Consider the following 19,618-nt stretch of genomic DNA (forward strand, 5'->3'; position numbering starts at 1 on the left):
TCTGTGTTCCGTGATTTGAAATATCTAATACGCTGTTTGCAAAAGGAAACAGTAATGACAACTCTAAGTAAAATTACATGTTTCTAGGTACCTCTGTAACCCTGGTTCAGTTTCTCCAAGCATATGCTTAAAAAATAAGGAGAAAATAAAATAATTCAGGATACATTTGAAAATCGTAAGCAAATTGTTCAAATTCATGACAAATATATGACAAAGCTGGAAATGGATCCATTTGTTCCCGTCCTGCACTAGAATAAAATAATTCCCCTCCTCTACTTTATAGTCTCAATGTATTCACAAAACAATTGACATTTTTTCTTTGTTCTCCTCCTGATTGCCTTGCCTTCTACAGTAATATTTTTAAAGTATATGTATTGTTCATACAAGCATCTCTGAATCATGGAAAATCTCTGCAACTAAATATCACAAATGACATTGGGACTATGAACATACTGGGTAGACATACTTACAAGCTCATGAATGTCATTACGAAAGACAGAATGTACACCAATTATGAAAGGTGTTGGTGAGCTGAGAACTTCCAGTAGCTGTGCAGGAAGAATTGGAATATAGGGATAACTGTGAAAAGAATAAATAAAATAAAATAAAAGCTCCCAACTATCCCTTCACATACACCAGCTTTTTTCTAAAAAAAACCAAAATAAAATAAAATAAAATAAAATTATTCCTGTTACATGTTAAATTTACTACAAATACCTGTATTTTAAAAATACAAAAGATGAAAGGATTTATTAAATACTTCATTATGAAGTGCCACACTGTTAAAAGAACATCTGTCATGTGAATTCCAGAAATTATTGTATTTTAGGGTTCACAATTTATTGTAAACAAGTGTATTTTGCAAAGTAAGAAAAGACTATCTATATTGGTAACGTTTATGTTACATGGACATTATATTTGTCCACAACTTTTAGGTAACTAGGGACACTAAAGTCATGCATGATACTTCCATTTTTAAAAAGATGGCTAGTTTTTAGCCAGACACCTACAATTCAGCCTTTTGTAAAATATCATTAATAAGAAATCTTTAAATGACATCTTTTGCTTTGATGTTGAAATGACAACCAAACATCAGGTATAGAATGCTATATTTCAGAAAATGTTTACCTCATTTCACAATTTAAAAAAATGTAGTGTTTTCATCAGAGCAATGTGAAAATCTGGATCTAAATTGATCAATGCATTTCAACACCTGATTTACAGTTGTTAAAAATTTACATTCTTGACTATTTTAGCATTGAGAAACATAGTCCAAAACTTAGTTTCAATAGTTTTTCCTTCTTATTCTATATTAAAATTAAGCCCATCTCTGAAATATTTTAAATAAAAATATGCTACTAAAATACAAGCATCTTTTAAAACAGATGAATCAGAATTAGGTGTCGTCTTCCTAAAAACCCCCACCAAATAGCTTGACATTTAGTTTTCCACTTCAAAACACTGGATGCAGATGAGGCTTTTTAGAGAGAATCAATTTGTTCATTTAAATTCATTTGCTGTTGGACATTTGTCAGTGACTTAAAACTGTGATACAAGCTAATGCAGATATTATCTTAGAACCACAGAATCTTGCAGGTTGTGAAGGGCCTCAGGAGATCATTTAGTCCAACTCATGGACTGAGTTGGACTGCTCCAACCCCGCTCAAAGCAGGGTCAAGACTGGATCCAGATCAAGTTGTCCAGCGGGGTCCTGAAAACCTACATGGATGGAAGTTCCATAGGCTCTCTGTTCCACTGCTTAGTTACCCTCATCATAAAACACGTTTTCCCTGCATCCAGTCAGAAACCTCCCTCTCCCCGTTTTGGTTTATGACCCCAATCTCCTGTCCTCCTGCCACACCCCTCCTCTTACTTATTGGCAGGCTGTTATTAGATCTCCCCCACGTCTTTTCCATTCATTTACTTATGGATGATCACTGACAACTTTTACCATCCAACTGACATTGTGGGTAGGGTTTCTATTGTATTTGTAGGTAGGATGTTTCTTCTTTAATTGTTTCCACCGTCGTGATGCAATTAGATTTTTATTAACGATGTGTACAGCCTGGGACTTGTATATATGATCATGAAAACCTTTACTTATTTGAACAAACATAGCACAACTCCTTCTGTTAAGGACAATGTAATATAAGTTATAAAATGAGTTATAAAATTAGTCAAAGAGTTCAAAGAATCAAAACTCAACTCACCTATATTTAAGAGGAAACATCAAAGACTCCAGAGCCCTACAGGCATCACTGAGCCTCTGAAAACTTGCTGAGTGAAAGAGAACCTTATTTTCTGTAAGCACGGCACAGAATAAGCTGAGTACATTTTGGATTCCTAAAAAAAACCCAAACAACAAGAAAACAAAAACTGTAAAAACATACCAAAAGAAGAATCAAAATTACACTAAAATGTACCATTTTCTGGAGGAATTTTCAAAAAGCATACGATGAATGCATAAATTGGCAAACCCCAAGTTTTTCTACCCTTTATTTAACTAGTGCAGCTTCCTTTCTATTTTTCGGGTTGCTAAAATACTATCTGAATGTATTTCTACATTTCAAATACAATGTATTATATCTCCCTTTCAATACCACTTTCAAGGATTTCCTCTTCTCAGCACAAATCCCAGAAATGCTTAATAATGACTTCAAACAGTATTATATGTATTTTCTGCATAGCCTTCTATGTATCTAGAATTCAATTCTGGTCACTGATCCAGGCTTAACTTCTAAACCTTTATGTATCTCCATGGTGGGGGGGATCATACTGCCGAGCTCAAAAGAAAATGACAAAGAATTCCTAGTAAATACGTTCATACTTTATCCATGGAGAGCATTCTAGGAGTCACAAGGTTAAAAAGGGGCAGTAAGAACGTATATGTCATTAGAAGGATATGTTAAAGATGAGCTAACTGTTTAAACAAGCCCCACTGAATTTAGGGTCAGACTCGTGAATCACATGATGCTTTGTGTTTGGGTTGGTTTTTTTTTTTTTTTTTAAAGACAATATAATCTACCTAGGAGACAAAGCCATGTGCTCTCAGGGAAAACCAAAAATACATTTCCTTTAAAACAAAGTCCCATCCTGAGAAGCAGACATGTCTGAGATATGTGAGATATGCTGAAATTTATGAAATTTCCTGAAATATGCTGGAATGTATGATGTTTCCCTGAGGACATAGCTTGTGTTATCAGTAAGACAGCCTGTATTACCTTTATAAAGCTACTGCTTATCTTACAATAATCTTCCCAATAAGAAGTGTGACTACTGAGAGCTACTATATTCATATAATTAACACTTTGTTTTGCTACAGTGATTTTTATTACATGTTTTGGCAAATCTTTTTTTTTTTTTTCCTAGAGTGCTGTATGAAGATTTGCTTTACTGGAGTGGAGCTTGGTTCATAAATATAAAGGGACAAGGATTCAGAGCGGGTTGCTGAGAAAAAGATTTAATTCTTAGAACGAACAAGTCAATAACATAATAGCGTGTGCTTTCAAACTCCATTCTCCAAGAATCCTAAGGACAGACTCAAAACCAGACGCAGAGACTTTGAGAGGACTCAAGGACAGAAGGCTTTGTGACAGAAGGTTTTGTAACACTGAGTTACTGTTGCAAATATTTGCTATTGTTTCAGTGGCATAATTAATATTGTGCTAGTATAAAATAAACTGCTTTGTAATATACAACGTAAGGGTAGCGTTAAAAAAACCCAACAAACTAGTTTCCTCATGTGAACGAAATGGCACTCATCAGTGAATGGTTAGAAGCTAACTTGAAATAGTGTCCTTTCTTGTGTATATATGTACAAGGGTATGTATATATTTAAACACAAAGTTAGAAACCGCTGCCTGTTTAAAAAAATCCCTGTAAGAAATTAAAAACTTGAACTAACCACCCTTTTTATGCTAAACTGCCCTTGTTCCGTTCCCAGAAGATTTTAAAGATTGTTTTGGAGCGTGCTTTTTGTTTTAAACTAAGTTTTTGTTTTTAAGCTAAGTGGGCTTTTTACATCATTTCATTCCACACCAAAGGTCTTAAGACACTTAGGAATATGTTTTTTTAAACATCTGATTTTTTTTTCATATAATCAGATACAAGAATTCTCAAATAATCCTCTATAAACCTATAGTGTGCTGGCAGGTATTACTGAGGAAAATAATACCTAAAAACCACAAATATTCACAACATTTGGTACAACTAAATTCTCTAAAAACACCCCTCTTGTGATCAAAATATCTATAACTAAAAATTCTTGAAGTTTTTTTTTTCATTCTGCACTTAAACCTGCAATCGAGGCTGCGTGGTAACAGTTCTAAAATATTTTCTGGATGTTTTTGACTTTAATCTGTGTTTACTAAGAATTACAACATTCCTTTACTGAAAGTATTCAATTGAAATCAAGCTGTGTAAAAAAATAGCCCTTTTTTCTATACTTTCTTGCTGTGGATTATGATGATTCAAGAGTCTAGGAAGAATATCTTAATTCTAGTACCTTTAAAAGCCCTAAACCTTATCCAGTATTAGATTTTTCACTTGAAATCCATTCTGAACATAGACTTACTCATCAAATATCAAAACAATACACAATTCTCAGTAGAACACAATAACTGAGCACTTAAAAAATGCAAAAATTGTACTAAAAAATACATGATGAAATGGAAATCGAGAGTTTGCTTATGTATAAGGAGGACACCTGCAAGTACTTCATAGTATTTGAACACCAGCCTTCTAGAAAGAGGTGCATAAAACCCTCTGACTTTCTAGTGTTGATACCTGTCTCCGAAACCAAAACAAATTATTAGTTACATTTATTTCTTTGTTCTGTTAAAAAAGTTGAAAACACATTGGCTGTAAAGCACAAGATCACACAGGCTCCTAGGGACTACTACAATGATGCATTATTGTATAGCCAATATAGGTAATCTTCATGCTCACATATAGTGTTAACCTGTAAGTCTGTCAGATTTTTATCTTTACTACTGTAAGTAGTAGATTTTGGTAAGGATCTTCAATTTACTGAAAATTTTGGATGTCTAGTCAGTGTAATATTTTTTTCTTGCTGATTTTTCATGATAGTTTCTTTTAAGAACCCAAGTTCATATACACTATGTTAGAAGACAGGTCAAAACTCAGCACTGAAGTCCCACTGACGATCAATTTTTCTACCTAATAGAGTATGTTCTTGGTAACTAGAAAAATAAAGTCTTCATTTCTGTAAAAGTACAACAGCAACAGGTTTGTGACCTGAACTCAACTACAGTAAGCCTGGACTTCACAAGTTCTACCTTCCTCCCAAGGACAAAAGGACTATGCTCAAAAGGCAACACTTACTGGAATAAAAAGAAGGGGGGAAAAAAAAAAAGAAATAAACAGATGTGTTTTTTTGGTTTTTTGTTTGTGTTTTTTGTTGTTTTGGTTTTTTGTTGTTGTTGTTTTTGTTTAATTTAGGCTATTAAGCAGTGATGACACAGTTTGTGAGGCTTTCATAGCTTCACTAGGGAAATTAGTCTGGTTTTGCTGCATCTTAGCGGCCGTAGATAAAGCTTCAGTTTGTACTCCACAAAGGCATTTCTCACTGTAGTTTAATCAGCACCAATATAATTTGATATTTAAGACTACTATTTTTAGCAACCATTTCGATGTATAAACTTGATGCCACACAGAATAAGATTTACTGCAAACATGTTTTTATTACATTTCACTAGTAAGTCTCTCAGATGTTCACTACATTTTAACTGGCCCTGGAAGTTGAATTTGAAACGTTTGCTGTGATACGAATGCAGCAGGTGTAGCCCCAGCTTTGCCAAGTTGGACTAAAGCATTGCTTTATTTGCGGAACTTATGAGAGTGACCACAACTGAGGGCACGTAAACACACCTCTCACAAATCAGCAATTCCTTGTAAGGAATAGCAGGAAAAAAACAGTAAGGGCACTGGGAAATATCCAACCTTCTCTGTGAGTTTGAAGAGGGACAAATGAAAGCCATCACCAAAGCAAGGAGACAGGCTGGCAGGGGCAAGGAAAGCTCACTGGCCAACTGCTCACATATCAAAAGGGATAAGACGCATCGTCTCTCCAGTCTGGCAATCCCTGTCACTTGTTCAAGTTAGCAGGTCCTTGGAAAAAGCAGTAAAAAGCAGGCGGGAGCTGCGTACGTTACTGCCGCGCAACCCGTCATTGGCCAAAATCCCTGCGGGAGGGAACTGCTCAGCAGAGCCGCGGAGGGCCAAGTGCAGGATACGGGTCTCCTGCACACCCCGTCTGCAGGGCTAAACCCAAGTGCCTACAAGAAACCTGTGTGGGAACCGTGCGATAGTTACCTAACGTAACCAACGTAACTTTACAGACGATCTTAACTTCAAGCTGAACCTGGAATTTTCAATGGATTGATTCCCCATCTAAAAGTTATTTCTAAATTCTCTTGACCGTTTTCTGCCTTCTGAATGCATAAAAAGCAGAAAGTCACCTCATCAAAACTGGCCACATTTCAGCAAAAACAGGAAAAAAAAGAGAGTAGGAATCTTGTGTGCTTGCATTTGAAAACAAAATTGTTTTCATTTCTGCAAGATACCTACAATACAAATGAATTTATCGCAACGAGAGTATTTGACTTGTCCTGTGTAATCACAGGTCATATAAAAGTGCACAAATAACTTACAAGAAATAACAATACAATACAACCCTCCCCCAAGAAATAACCAAGGTAATTTCTTTAGGTATCTTTCACAAATGCCAGTTTAAAGCGAGCACTTCGCTGGCTCTTGCCCTTTTATTTCCTAAATGAAAGCTTCACAGCCTAAGAAATATTAAAATTATACCTAAGGAGAGGTTCTGAAGTTCGGGGGGTTTGTTCTGGAGCCTTTTTTTGCATAATAGAAGTGCTCTTCCATTGAGAACCTAGTCACCAGTACTGACCAACTTCCTGAAAATGAGTTGCTCAGATTGGAAACGGGTGTGGGTAGTGAAACCTAGGCCAGCCACTTCCACTGACTGAAAAACTTGTACAGCCCAGACAGCTGCTTTGGTATCAGTTGTTTTCCTTCTCTTTTTTACTTTTTTTTTTTTTTTTAATACTCTGTATATAATACAGAAGAATATAAAATAAATAAAATCAAGTGTACAATATAGACATCTAATCTGGCATTTTCTTATTCTCAAGATAGCCACTAACACAATATAAAATTATTGTTCCACAAGTACTTTGAAATACATGTATTCAGGAATATCAACAGTATAATGACCATGAAGGAAATTTTCATCTCATAGAATCAAACAAATGATAAATAGTAAGACTTTTGATTACTTGCCTTTTTTAAACCATTTAAACCATTAATTAAATTATTTGACCAAGCCACCAAGGTGTTGTTTCAAGCCTTGCATGTTGTTTACTGAAAACAAACAGTTCCGAATAATAGCCTGAGCCCGGTTTCCTCATGCTACAAGACACAATCGTGTCTGTCTGTAACCTTGAACCGTATACTGGTCTTCAGACTCCACACTACATCCGATGCTAATTTGTCAAGGCATAAATAGACAACATGAAAAACAACAAACAAGTTGATTTTTACAGATTACTCTTTTGCAGTCTACAGACAGACATCCTGTAAAATATTATACATATGCTGGAAAATTTTGAATGGAGGCTTCCTGACCTTCACTGTTTTCAAGTATTTAAAGAATCTGTAATTTGTACTAAATTATCTGACATCCTACATCAACAAATGTATCATTCTGCCTGCTTCCTGTTGTCCTAGAATTTAAGTATTCATTTAAGCATGATTAAAAAAAACCCAAACACAAAGTGTACTAGACAAATTATTAGCTGTCCTCTATACTGCATCGAATCAAATTATTATCACTAACTTCAAACTTTTGTAAAGAGTTATAAACATAGATTCGGAAACTCAACTAGTTGAATGCATTATTATGCCAATATGCCATTCTTGAATTACTGGACACAAGAAAAAGCTTAATAGACAAAATAATCCATAACTTAGCCAGATTAATCCAGGAAATAGGTCAACAAAGACTGAAAAGCCTTTCTGAAAGGCCACTGGAGAGTGCATAGTACAGGTTCTGTGCCAGGCAGTGTCAAGCTCTAAAGATAACTGGGAAAAAGTAGAGAAAAACAAAACTCTTTTCATTTTTATTTTTAGATGTAGCTGCATAGCACTGCTAATGAAGAAAATACAGGCTTAACTAGTAAGTAAGAGGCGACAATTGTACTCAATACTCATATAGGTAATCCTTGTCAATCCAAAAATTACACAGTATCTCCAAACAACTAATTACACACAGTTAAAACAAACCCCCAAAACTGCTATGTCACATATTTCAGGACACATTCACATTCAGAAAAGAATGCTGTTCTGTTTTTAGAGTAGGACTGCACTGCACACTACACGATTAAAACAGAGCCAAACTTGCTCACAAATGGGCAGCAATCTAGCTGTGCCAGCAAAGAGTTTTGTGAGGGTTAATTTATCCTGCTTTCTGGCTGGGTAATACAGAACATGAGTCAGACAAGGACCCCAAGAGATTAACTTATTTGGTCTTTGTCAGACTTAGGAGGAAGAGAAGCAGCCTCTAAAGCACAGAGCCTTCAGCTAAGGCTCCCTCAAAGAATCAAACCTTTAAAGAATAAAGCATTCGTACTGATTTCTGACCACATAGAAGCAAACATGGGTGTGACACAGAGTACTGAAATCAAAACACATTTTTAGAGATAAACTTTTGATTTTGGAACTGAAGTGAAGGCAACTCCATATCTGAACCATCACTGTTGCATGTTCTTTGTAAGAAGCAGGGCAGAACGAAGGTTTCTCCACAAACCAGCCTTTGGGGAGAATGGGAAGAGGTAAAAAACAGGAGGACCATACAGAAAGATTCTGGTATAAATGCCATAAAAGCCAATTGATCATTAAACAGCAGATCAAAGAGAATGTGTGTGTGTGTATCTATAAAAATAAAAAAGATCTCTTCAGCTGATGGAGAAACGTTCCTACCACTACTGCTCTCCCAAAGTTTAACAGTACCAACTGTGTTCTGTCAACACAGAGTCAAGCAGATGGTTGTCATCCAAACCCAAAATTACACAGGCACAAGGAAACAAGGATTAAGCACAGTATATGATCTAATTAGGAAGACACATGGTGATGTCTGTCATTTGCATCTTGATATCACTTCATTATTACTGATTTCATTAAATCTCTTTGCAGACCTACTTAAAGGAGCAGCAAAAGCCCTCTGGATTTCTTGAGCCTTCAAACACAACTCTGCCAATACACTGACTTAACATGATCAGCAAATCTTTTTTTCAGAGACAATGATATTACTAAAGATACTTAATAATAAAATATTTAGATAATAAGGTCTTCATCCCTGAAAGAGAGAAATGCAATACCATTTCATATGCAGTTTTTAAGCTATACATAATCCAAAGTGAGACCGATAAGCTCAAGATTTATATGAGTGTGTTGAGTGAGTTTTCTCAGTAAAGCAGAAACTACAAGGGAAGGTAAACCAGACAAATAATGGTTTCATATATAGAAAGTACTCACATGGCAGGGAGGCAAATGAAAGCAATAACTTTGAATTACACAAGCATAACATGCATTACCAGTTGAAGGTTTGCAACCGATCGTATGTCTGGCTCAGACAGACAGGCTTGATAGATGCTATTAAAAAGAGATTTAGTTACTTTATTTTAAATGTTGGTTTTGGCCCCCCCCCCCCCTTTTTTTTTTTTTTTTTTTTTTTAACTGAACATGTATCAAAACCAAATTCCAGCAAAGAATATATGCCAAGAGAATGTCAGTCGAAGTACGTTTGCGTATAAAATTCTATCAGGTTTGCCTGGCAAGGTTTTGGTATCGAGGTGCTGGGGGGGTGGCTTCTGTGAGAAGCTGCTAGAAGCTTCCCCTGTCTCCAACAGACCCAGTGCCAGCCAGCTCCAAGACAGACCCACCACTGGCCAAGGCCGAGCCCATCAGTGAGAGAGGTAGCACATCTGCAGTAACATGTTAAAGAAGGGGGGTGAAAAATGGCAACAGCAATTGCAGACAGAGAGGAGTGAGAAGATGTGAGACAAACAACCCTGCAGACATCAAGGTCAGTGAAGGAGGAGGGGGAGAAGGTGCTCCAGGTGACAGAGCAGAAATTCCCATGCAGCCGTGATGAAGATTATGGTGAGGCAGGCAGCCCATGGAGGTTAATGGTGGAGCAGATCTCCACCTGCTGCCTGTGGAGGGCCCCCCGCCTGAGGCGGGGGACAGAGCAGAAATTCCCATGCAGCCGTGATGAAGATTATGGTGAGGCAGGCAGCCCATGGAGGTTAATGGTGGAGCAGATCTCCACCTGCTGCCTGTGGAGGGCCCCACGCTGGAGCAGGTGGATGCCTGAAGGAGGCTGTGACCATGTGGGAAGCCCACGCTGGAGCAGGCTTATGGCAGGAGTTGTGAAGCCATGAAGAGAGAGAAGCCTGCGCTGGAGCAGATTTCTGGCAGGACTTTTGACCCCGTGGGGGACCCAGGCTGGAGCAGTTCATGAAGAACTGCAGGCTGTGGGAAGCACTTACGTTGGCAAAGTTCGTAGAGGACTACCTCCCATGGGAGAGACCCCAGGCTGGAGCAGGGGCAGAGTGTGAGGAGCCTCCCCCTGAGGAGGAAGGAGCGGCAGAGACAAGGTGTGATGAACTGACCACAACCCCCACTCCCCGTCCCCCTGCGCCGCTGAGGCTGGGAGGAGGTAGAGGAGATCAGGAGTAAAGTTAAGCCCAGAAAGAAGGGAGGGGTGGGGGGAAGGTGTTTTAAATTTTGGTTTTATTTCTCATTATCCTACTCTGATCTGATTGGTGATAAACTAATTTCCCCAAGTTGAGTTTGTTTTGCCCATGCCAGTGACTGGTGAGCGATCCCTCCCTGTCCTTATCTTGACCCACAAGCCGTTCGCTGTAGTGTCTCTCCCCAGCCCAGTTGAGGAGGGGGAGTGATAGAGCAGCTTTGGTGGGTGCCTGGTGTCTAACCAGGGTCAATCCACCACCAAAATTAAATTCACAGCTGTTAAGGGGAAGATAATCTTCACGCAAATCAAATATGATATTAATTATTTTCTCCTAGAGGGAAGGTGGCAAGCAGTATTTCTCAATATTGAACTGTTAACTATCAGATTAAACCAGAACTTTTTGCTCTTTTACTGTCTATTTCTATATGTATGCAGGCATTAACATTTGAGTAACAGTCTATTCTGATGAAATAGGATTTATTTTCACATCTCGTTTCATATCTTATCTTCTGCTTAGCTATTTAGTTATCTAGTAAGATACCTAAAATAGGAAGCCAATTGGTTTGGATGTTTATCCCATAAATATCAAGTATTTCAGCCCCGAGAAATTCCTAAGTAGAAATAAACAATAATCCTGTACGAAACTAATATCAGGATACAGAATTTCTGTATAACCCTCACAGGCCCACACTAACCAAAACTCAATGAAAGAATTCTGTAAAAGAATTTTGAATGGACTGGGATAACAGATACATACTAATGAACTGAAATGCTGCCAGATTTCCCTATGTAAAGCTGGGAGAGTGCTACTGAAATGTTCCCACATTTCTAAAAAGTTTTATAGGTGACTTTCCTTCTTTAGAACTGCCCTTTTAAGAAACACGAATTTCTTGTTTGTACCAAATATTTTGTGAAACCTTCTCTACCACATACATCAAAAGGTACATTAGAAAAATAAGCATATGCTATAAAAAGTATTTATAGCACTCTAAATTAGCCAAAATTACCTTTCTTTATTCTGATAGCAAATTTAAAATTGTAATTTGATGTGAAGGAGAAATTACTTACAACTGCTGAGTTATTTAAGTAATCAAAAATAGATACTGCAGTTTATCAGCTCTCCAAATTGATTCATATATGGTAAATTGTCTGAAAGTAAAGGAGGATTTCTGTTCAGCCGCCAACAGACACTTTAAACTTCAGAAAGAGTATTAAATTTTTTTCAAAGAACCCAATGTGTTTTTAAAATTCCATGTTAGAAATTAGGAAAACTATTACAACAGAGAAATATTAGTTTTTCTGACCACAGATTCAAAGCTGTAGCAGGATTAATAGAAAACAAAGTTATAACCATGACTTTTTAGAGACCATTGGAAATTACTCTGCATAGAAGCTGATTAGCAAAGTATGGAATCTAATAGGGAAGTGCACATCAAAATTAAATTATTCTATCTATCCCCTCATTGTCAATCTCGACAATTAAAGAACTGTCTAGGAATAAAGCCTGAACAACTTTTACAACTTAATGACAGGCTTTTTATGGGACTTAGCCATGTTAGCTAGGTAGCATCAGAAACCTGGTATGGTGATGTCCACTTACAGGTACAGACATATCACAGAACCTGATCTTGACATCTTAATCTTTATTTACGCACAGGCACAATTCTGAAAATACAAACGTATATGCTAAAGGTATGAAATCAGGAAATATCACTTCAGCCAACACAAGAAGCACATGAAAATACTTAATGACTTTTTACTTTCCTGATGGATGCTTTTGGCATAGTCTCTCATACTTGAGACAGCAAGCCTCAGGCAATCTGAATCAAACTACAATAACTAATTTTAGATAAATACACGGCTTATTTATTTACATAAAATTTTAAACACAAGTATTTCACTCATTGCTAAAAATAAAGCCAACAGATAGGCAAAATAGAGAATTAAACCCACAAAAATATGCGTAGCTGCAATGTGAAAAAGAACAGTATAACATATGGGAAAGAATGCCATGTGTAATGGATTGTAAAATATTCTTAGGAGAAATACCGCAAATTAAATCCTGATGGAGCAAGTGGATACTCATAATTTGACTGGATTCATTCAAAGCAGAAAAATGTCCCTTAACAAAACAATGCAGAGCGAGAGTAATACCATTATGATCCTTAGAAAGAAAATATCTAAGAAAGAGAAGAGTATCGTCATTCTCAAACTGTACACAGGAAAAATGGTCAAGGATACACAAGAAACTGCAAACATATCTGTTTCCTGTCTAAGGACTACAAAGTCTTTCTCAAGGGACATAACTACTGAAGCATTATATTAATGGAATCAAATAAGTGCAAAGACAACATGAACAGAGGTGGCTGATCAGGATATTCTGTTAGAGCTATCTTCAGCCACTGTTGGTCGATGTTCATGGAGCATAAACCCACAAACACTAAATTAAGGAAACTGCAAAACATCGTAACCATGAACAATTTTAAAAGCCACTTTATTTTCTTAAAAGATCATATTTGCATTCTCTGCAAAACATTTAGCAATCTTTAAAAATTCTTTCATTGTGAAATTCTCTGTGATTTTCCTGACCTCCTGAGCTAGCGATACCTCAGCCCACACTGCAACTAAATAGAAATACTTGAAACATGATTTTACAAGAACAAATACATGGAATGAAATTTCTATAGAACTGTTTTTCCTTTCCTCTCAGCAGAAGTGTTAACACTGAAGTTTTGAAATTTAAAGTTTTGCAAGGTCTTACAATTTAACTGCTATCAAGTTTGCTTTGGAATAATTAAAAAAGTTGCTTCTGCATTCATACCAGCAGAAGTAGAGAGAAGAGTAATCTGTCCCCAGTAGGATCTGTTTCAGTATTTTCTATAAGCAAAGGTAAGCTTCTTTTGCCTTTTTTAAATTTGTTTGTCTATTTATTAGACAGTTGTTTTTTGGAGTTCACATTTTGCTTATCTCTGGAAAACAATAATTTGTTTTCACTCTTCTGAGAAGTGTTCTCTGAAGTCCTACTATAAATAGAAAGTTACTCTCTTCTCAAATATCTCAAAAGAAATTTTCACTTAACAGTTTAAGAAAGTTTCACCTCATCGTTACAGAGCAAACAGTAATATGTAATTTTATCTTTTTAATCTTATTTTGAAAGTTTCCTTTTAAAAACCAGCTAATTAACTACAGCACTTTATCAAATACACAGCTTCAAGTTTCTTCACTTTAACAGTAGTATTAACTTATGTCAGGTAACTTTTCTTTCTGAGATTTTTAATTCACTTAAACTGAACTACTGCATATTTTGTCTCATTAAGAGAGGCATTAGTAATACAAGTTCAGACTGGATAAAAAGTAAGCGAGCATGTTATTTCATGTGTTTCACTGTTCTGCAAAACGGCAAACACTACAAAAATATTGGTCACTGCCTCCCAACACATTTCAGAACCTGCCTACTGACGGCTGGCATCACAGCACCAGCATTACACCGGTAGATGACAGAGCTCTCAGTGCATCCACACATGCCAGACAAATGTAAAAAAAACCTGAGCAGCATGTACTGAAGGAAGTTTGACATTACTTGACTGTAAGCTGCTCAAATGGCTGTCATTGAAAGGGATGGTCTTATCCCAGCCACACGCTGCTGCTGCTTTCTTTACACCTGCATTAAAGCTCACAAGAGTCCAAGATGAGCTAGTTCAAGCTGGAAGAGGGATGGATCTATTCTTACAGCAGCACTTGGCTATTACAGAATCACAGAATCATTAAGGTTGGAAAAGACCTTTAAAATCATCAAGTCCAACCATCAACCCAACACTGATATAACCACAGCATCAAACCAAAACCTGGGACTGCTGACAGAAAACAGATGTGACTTTCCCTTCTTCCACCTTCACAATATTTTCTGTCAACTTAGTGAGATAGAACAGGTCGGCGTGGGTGAGCCAAGCACCACGTCAGCACAAGAGATGGGGCAGGACTGTGCAACTGGGAATGGACATTCACAAATGCAGTGGCTGCCTGGCAGTTTCTGCTGCTGGGGAAATGAAGCCTCAGTGACTGTCCACGAAGTGCAGTTACTTGGGAGTGCAGAAGAGTCCCTGTACAAAAGTCATTATCACAATATCCCTTTATTTCCAACACCATACTTTCTTTTTGTTCTGCTGTTGCAGCAGTAAGAGCCCATTAGCAGTAAATGCCACATCAAATCCCTTGGTAATCTACTTGTTCTTTGACAGACTACACAAATCTACTTTGAAAGCTTGAACAGCAAATTCTCTTTTGCTGGGTTATAGAGCTAATCGCAGCCTCACTGGCCACTGCGATTTAAACTGAAACTACAACATAGGCCAGCAGCATCCACTCATGCAACATGTGGTGCCAGGTTCCATAGGCTGGAGAGTACACAATTTATTAAGATCAAAGACTGATTAGAAGTTTCTTGATTAAAACTGTCTTAATTTAATTTAATCATACATGCTGCTAAATTCCAACAAAGGGTACGTATGTTCCTACGCAAAATACATGACATCTCACAGAAAGAAAATAAACTGGGTGACTTGGGTAAGAAGTTTGTACAACCTGAGCGCACTAAAAAAGAGTTCTGGTTCGTATCACTGAAGTCTCATAACAAACATGAGATGTGGAAAGGGCACCCCTAATGCATCTCCCAGTTATAGGTATTACTGTACTGAAAATGCTGTGTTTGGTCAATTAAGCTGCACAGCATATGAAATCCCTCATTGCTTAGCTGCCCTTACATTATTTCTGAACATAACAAAGTATTAAAATATAAATAATTCTTGCTCTATGTTGAAGACACTAGGATTTTCTTAGTCAACAAGTTTCCTTTCATAATGTTTCCCAGGCATGTAAATACACGTATGTATTTATCAGGAATGTCTTTTCCCATTTATACAGTAATTCAACATAGTCATCTGTTGGCATAATGTACACTACATGAGAGGCTGAACACTGTTATCTCTCCTAAACCAGAATTAAAATAACGAGAAACCATTTCATTACAGAAAACATTCCTTGAAGTGTCAACAAATGTAGCCATAAGCAAAATTCTGGGTATTTTAATATATCCTAGATTTAGAAATATGGGACTGAAGGGTCTATAGACAGTGAAAGAGTCCAGTCTTTTGCCACCATGACTATATCAGACAATCCCAAATTGATCAAGCTTCATCTTAAATGCAGTGATACTGCTCGTCGTTACTACTCACAACAGAAGGTGTTTCAGAATTATCCTCCTCCTATCATTAGAAATAATCTTTTAACTTCCAGCCGTAATTGATTCATGACCTTTTTATGAGTTTGTTCTTGATGCAGGCCATTTTCTGTAGCTTAAGCAGGTGTAACCATGAACTCCACTCTCTGAACAATATTGATGTAAAAAGCAGCAAATGGTATTACATATGGAGCAAAATAAAAGGATAAAATAGAGCAGAAAAACCTAACGTTGTTCAAAAAGCAGCCTTTAAAAGCCAGTATGAGCAATAATATGACCAACAATTTAAATATTCTTTTCAGATTTTATGTTATTTTGGGATTTATGTTTTCTAAAGGAGGCTACACTTTTGAAGCAGTAGAACTACTTTTACTTTCATTCAGAATAAGAACATAAAGCATAGCATGTCCTACAAGTGTTTTGAGTTTAAAAATTAGCTATCACAAAAGTTAGCTAATTTGAGGAACATCATAATTCAGTTTTTCCCTTTTTGATTGGAGATAGGTATTTTCTAATTATCGTGGTAAAATTAGTTAATTTTAATATTATATAACCTTATAAAATTTATATGAAAATGACAATGCAATTTAGAAAGAGTCATTGGGGTTTTTTTTAATGTATGAAATGACAAATATTGTCTAAAAAAAAAATAAAAAAAAAAAAATCACAGAAATAGTAAGTTCTGGCTCTACTTGCTATTGTTTTCCTGACACGGTTCCATATAAGATCCATCTACCTTAGGAACTATTTGAGGTATATCAGGTGAGAGTGCAAATCTATAAAATAACAACTGTCATTATAAAAATTAAAGTCAAAGAGACTTTAGTAGGTAGCCATGGATCCCCCTGTTCAGCAAAACACAAGGCTGAAAAAGAAAAATTGCTCTAGACTTAGGGGTCTTTTGAAAGAGCAGAACAAGAACAGGTGAGCTCTATATCAAGGTGGACTGTTAAAGATTAAGCCATGTGCCAAAATACTATGTTTACAGACATTTAAACTAAGAGCTTGTCACATATTTTTAGCCACAGCCTGAAGAAATACTCAAACTCCCAAACATTAATATACATCAGTTGTTCCACAATCCATGTCTACATGACCAACCTGATCCATCTCTAAAGTGGACCTACTAAAGAGTATGGGATTGGACCTTTTCACTTTCAGAGGTCTGTTCCAACCTAAATTATTTACAGTTCTATACAAGCTCCTCCATCATGTTAAGAGCCAAGGAATACAGGCACCTAATCCCTCTGTGAAGGAACAATTGCCAGATCATTCAAAACAACCAGCTTTACCTTCCCTAAGTGCAAACTACTGCAGATAACCTCGCACTGACCATAACTGCCGAGTGTTACTGCTCCAAGTTCACACACCATAAATGTCCAACCTCGCTGTGTACTGGGGTAACAGAGGATATTTCTCATTTTGATCAAAAAAAGGTAAAATTTGTTTTAAGTTATTAACAATAATATAAACAGATATAATTAGCAGCTAAACACACATTATAATCTGTCATTTACCTAACGTTTTTTAATGAATTATTAGCCCAGTGTTTAACTATGGACCAAGTACACCTATGGTATTGGAAAAACAAACTAGAAGCAAGTGTCATTCCTATAGCAGGCCACTAGCCAATATGTATCCTCTGACTTACGGTCAAGCCAGCATTGAGTTATTGTATGTTGAACTGTACTGTCTTCTGAAACTGAAGAATTATTTAAGTAGTCCATTCACAGTACTGGAAGTGAAATACTTCCAATACAATTGGGCTCTTTCTCAAAAAATACTGTGTAGTCCAGAATGCAGTTCCTCTACTTCACTTACGCATTCTAAAAAGCTAAAAGAACCAGCAACAGCAAAAGGTAAACCTTGTGAACAAGCCACAAGGTAGTTTATGCCAGCTCAGCAAGAAGTCAAATTGCAGCGTCACTGAGAACGAAGATTGAAACAACATCCACAAGCGTAAGACTGCTGTGCTTCTGGGAAAGGCAAAATATCTGCATCCTGCTTGTTACTGTCGATCAGAAATGTAAAATGGTGTTTGGATCCAATTATTTGAGAAAATATCCACCTTGCTGTTTAAGCCCTCCCCTATCCAAGAAGAAAATAAGTTAAGGACTTACGATGGAGGGCACTTGGGGCAGTGTCTTATGATCTTGCATGAGAGTACACTCTTTTGCCAAGCATTAGGTTCTCTTGCTCTTCAGCTACATGTGACACTTAACTACTCAGCCTCTCCCCTATACAGAATGCAGTTTAACCATAAGAGCCTTGTAAATCACTCACCTGCGACAGCACTGCTAATACTGCACTCTTTTGGTATATTTGTGTCTACTAATTTGCATCCTAATTTGTGATGACAGTCAGTAGACTACCAGATCTTCCTTTTCTTCAGTAAAGCAAAATATCTCACACTTGAACTTTTCTGCTGCCTAATAGTGTTGAGGTCTGACTCAGCACAATGATTCTTTGTACTTAGAACCGAAACAAAAAATTACAGATGCTCTCCACCAGATCATTTCTCTGCATTCTCCATAGGTCAACAGTTGCTGAACTGTGGGACGTTTATCGTTGCGATACATAATCATGCTCCAGTAGCTCACACAGTAATTTCCGAGGTACTGTGTTGGGAAGCGGGTAGATGTTGGAAAGGCTGTTAACAGATGAAGCCAGCTTTATTGTCGAATGCTGAAAGTCTGACCCGTGTGCATATTTTAAGATCAATAAAGATGTCTTCCTTAGGATCAAACTAAACCAAGCAGGTAGCGGTGCACGACTACATCTCTTGTAGGACTTGCAAAGCTTGATTTTTAGTATCAAAGGGATCAAAACTTATTGTGAAGAACTAATATCAAGGTATCAACTTTCTCAAGACTTTTAGAAGGTAAACAGTGAAAACTGAAGAACCACCAGCTGCCAGGGACCAGCAATGGCACATTGCTCCATAACAGAAGGCAAGACCGGTGCCAAGTATGAAAACAAGACAGGAAGGGGCAGTGCCCTCACCAACAAGTGGCAGAGTCCCACAGTACCCAGAGAAAGATGAGTTGGGTAGGTCTGCTGACAGCAGCTATGTTCAGCTAGACGTTGAGATAGCCAGACCAGATCATAGCAATGAGGAAGGTCTGAGGTCAAGCCAAGAAGTCAAGTAAGCATGGCAGTGTCAGGATCAGGTCCAGCAATGGCAGCCAGGTCAGTCACAGTGATCATCAGGGAAGTCCACGGTCTTGAAGAAGACCTGCGATCAAGCCAGGATGTCTAGTCCATGGGTGAGGATTGGGGTCAGAGAGAGAGGTTGCCACGCACAAGCACCAATGCAACATGGCTCAGGCAAGGACCAAAAGCATGGCCTGAGCTTAAGTACAGCATCCAAATGAAGAAGTCAACAGGCTCCTCCTTCTCGCATCTTTCATACAGCTCTTTCCTCAACAGTCTGAGCCAAGGTTGCCCAGCTGTGCTACATCAACACTGACCTTGAGCACAGGCAGCTCAACCCTGCAAGGAGGGGTTCGAGGAGCTGTTGATGTGTTCAGGGCCCTGAAATCAGGTTTCCAAGGAAATACTTACAAGAACCAAGGACAGAGCCTGCT

The 19,618-nt window shown here is 37.5% G+C and overlaps 1 protein-coding gene across 1 annotated transcript in view; it reads right to left on the reverse strand.

Annotated features, from left to right (window-relative positions):
- Nucleotides 1-19,618, reverse strand: part of LOC104620846 (myotubularin-related protein 13-like) — a gene marked incomplete at both ends in the record, with an annotated part of 126,069 nt that overhangs the window by 14,158 nt on the left and 92,293 nt on the right. The window contains 2 exons of the mRNA XM_010287172.1: nt 471-579; nt 2,211-2,343. Of these exons, the coding sequence (XP_010285474.1) occupies nt 471-579; nt 2,211-2,343 (242 nt within the window). The remainder of the gene's footprint in view (nt 1-470; nt 580-2,210; nt 2,344-19,618) is intronic.

The sequence above is a fragment of the Phaethon lepturus genome, unplaced genomic scaffold, assembly GCF_000687285.1.
Source record: "Phaethon lepturus isolate BGI_N335 unplaced genomic scaffold, ASM68728v1 scaffold365, whole genome shotgun sequence".
NCBI classification, from domain to species: Eukaryota; Metazoa; Chordata; class Aves; order Phaethontiformes; family Phaethontidae; genus Phaethon; species Phaethon lepturus.